Below are 2,500 nucleotides of genomic sequence, written 5' to 3'. Positions count from 1 at the left end.
GGGGGGGTGAGGAGGGGTGGGGATGAGGGGGGGTAGGGGTGAGGGGGGTGAGGGGTGAAGGGTTAGGGGGTAGGGGTGAGGGGTGGGGGTGAGGGGTGAGGGGTAGGGGTAAGGGGTGAGGGGTGGGGGTGAGGGTGAGGGTGAGGGGTAGGGTGAGGGTGAGGAGGTAGGGAAGAAGAAGCGGGAATGAGGGAGGGTAAGTGGGAAGAGGAGGGAGTGGGAGTGAAGGTAGGGAGGAGGAAGAAAAAGAGAAGGTGGGATAAAAAAGATGATAAGGAGGAGATGGGATAGAGAACAAAACATTTAAGCGCAACAGAATAAACACCATTTTACACCTCAAATAATCACACAATTTCTAAACCATCTCGTATTTCCTAACCTTCGATGGAGAGGCCCCTTAGAATAACCATTACGAATATTTTACACTTAAAAGCTACTCGAATTCCTTATAAAAATCACTCACCATTAGTGGGCGAGGTAGTAGGTGGAGACGTCGAGGCAAAACAGTTGTATAAAGCATTCAGTTTATACACGTCTATCTGGCGTATAGAGTGAGAGTATATTATATAAAAAGTATATTAAGTATGTTATTAAAGTTATGTATATGGTGGTTACGTACAAACACCTGTTGTAGTATAGAGTGAAAGTATATTATAAAAAAAGTATATTAAGTATGTTATTAAAGTTATATATATGGTGGTTACGTACAAACACCTGTTGTAATATAGAGTATAGAGTAAAAGTATATTATAAAAAAAGTATATTAAGTATGTTATTAAAGTTATATATATGGTGGTTACGTACAAACACCTTCTGTTGTAATCTGAGACTGTTTTTTTTTTAAGATAACCTATTTTGTAATAAGTTGACACTGAACTTGCAATATATATATCAGACTTGATTATTAAATCCAGGTGGATTTCGAAATCTGATCTTTTAATAAACATGTTTTGAGTATAGTGGGTTTGTCTGCCATATCATCAACACGGGAAAATATTTTGCTATTCATATACGAACAAATACAATTCTAGAAATAACACGTACTGGTATACTTATGCAATTAAAAAAAAAGTCATACAAGTATAATTGTAATATAACTTTTGCTTTATATTACGAACTAACAAGAAGATCCCCCCCCACCTCACACAGACACACAAACAAACCCCTCACACCCCTTCCCACCCCACCCCACCCCCTATCCACCCCACCCCCTATCCACACCCCCACCCATCCTGCATCCCATTCTCATTACACATCCTAGTCAGCCCTACCTCACTCAGGCCACTCCGTTGACCTATCCTGACCCCTGGCACGGTGGGCACGAGGGTAGGTCGGCTTGGGTCTTTGGCGAAGTGATTCCAACTATAGTGCATCACAGAACCTGAATGAAAAGACTTTATTAAGTGTTGGGGAGGGAGAGGGGGAGGGGAGTGGGAGAGGGGGAATGGAGGGTGTGGGGAGGGAGAGGGGGAGGGTGTGGGAGAGAGGGGAGGGGAGGGAAGGGTGAGGGTGAGTGGGAGGGAGGGGTGAGGGTGTGGGAGAGGAGGAGGGGAGGGAGAGGGGAAGGGAGGGTGTAGGAGAGGAGAGGGAGGGGTGTGAGAGAGGGAGAGGGAGAGGGGGAGGGGTGAGGGGAGGGGTGAGGGGAGGGGTGAGGGGAGGGAAGGGGAGGGGGAGGGAGGGTGTGGGAAAGGGGAGGAGGAGGAGAGGGGGAGGGGAGTGGAGGGGATGGGAGAGGGGGAGGAAAGGGAGGGAGGGGAGGGAAGGGTGAGTGGGAGGGGAAGGTGTGGGAGAGGGGAATGGAAGGGTGAGGAAGAGGGGAGAGGAGAGGGAATAGAGGAAAAGAGAGGGGAGTAGAGGGGAGAGAGGTAGCGAGAATGAAAGAGTGATAGGTATACTTATATAGATATAGAAATAGATGAATAGATATAGATAAACATAACTAGAAAAAAACAAATAGATAGATAGAGAAAGAGATTAGTCATCATTATTCTTTAACCATCATTATTATATCCAGCATCATATTATCTCTCTTTACATTGTGAATATCTCTCCCCCCCTTACCTTTGCCAACACCTAAATCAACACGGGATAACCTTCACATTGTTGACCCGACAAACACTACTGTCTCTCCGATTCCCCATTATTTACATGACCTAATTCTCTCTCTCTCTCTCTCTCTCTCTCTCGTCCTTTCTTTGGCTCTATGTCTCTCTCTCTCTCTCTCTCATTGTCTCTCTGTTTTTTTCTCTCTCTTTCTGTTTGTCTCTGTCTCTTTCTCTGGTTCTGTCTCTCTCTCTGTCTGTCTGTCTGTGTCTCTCTCTCTCTCTCTCTCTCTCTCTCTCTCTCTCTCTTCTCTCTCTCTCTCTTCTTCTCTCAGGGTCTATGTCTCTCTCTCTCTCTCTCTCTCTCTCTCTCTCTCTCTCTCTCTCTCTCTCTCTCTCTCTCTCTCCCTCCCACTTTTCTCCCCATACATTCGAGAAAGAAGAAGAAAAAGAAAAAT

The 2,500-nt window shown here is 45.6% G+C and overlaps 1 protein-coding gene across 1 annotated transcript in view; it reads right to left on the bottom strand.

Moving 5' to 3' along the window:
* The window catches only part of LOC122253992 (hatching enzyme 1.2), a 59,319-nt gene that overhangs the window by 6,657 nt on the left and 50,162 nt on the right, over window positions 1-2,500 (bottom strand). Inside the window, exons 5-6 of the mRNA XM_086532493.1 lie at window positions 1,272-1,381; window positions 464-539 (exon numbers count right to left, since the gene is read on the bottom strand). Coding sequence (XP_086388619.1) covers window positions 464-539; window positions 1,272-1,381 — 186 coding nt within the window. The remainder of the gene's footprint in view (window positions 1-463; window positions 540-1,271; window positions 1,382-2,500) is intronic.

This window comes from Penaeus japonicus, unplaced genomic scaffold (genome assembly GCF_977035675.1).
Source record: "Penaeus japonicus unplaced genomic scaffold, GWHDUDI00000001_assembly GWHDUDI00000037, whole genome shotgun sequence".
NCBI lineage: Eukaryota > Metazoa > Arthropoda > Malacostraca > Decapoda > Penaeidae > Penaeus > Penaeus japonicus.
Note: the sequence above shows the minus strand (reverse complement) of the source record. Positions and strands in the feature narration are given on the sequence as shown.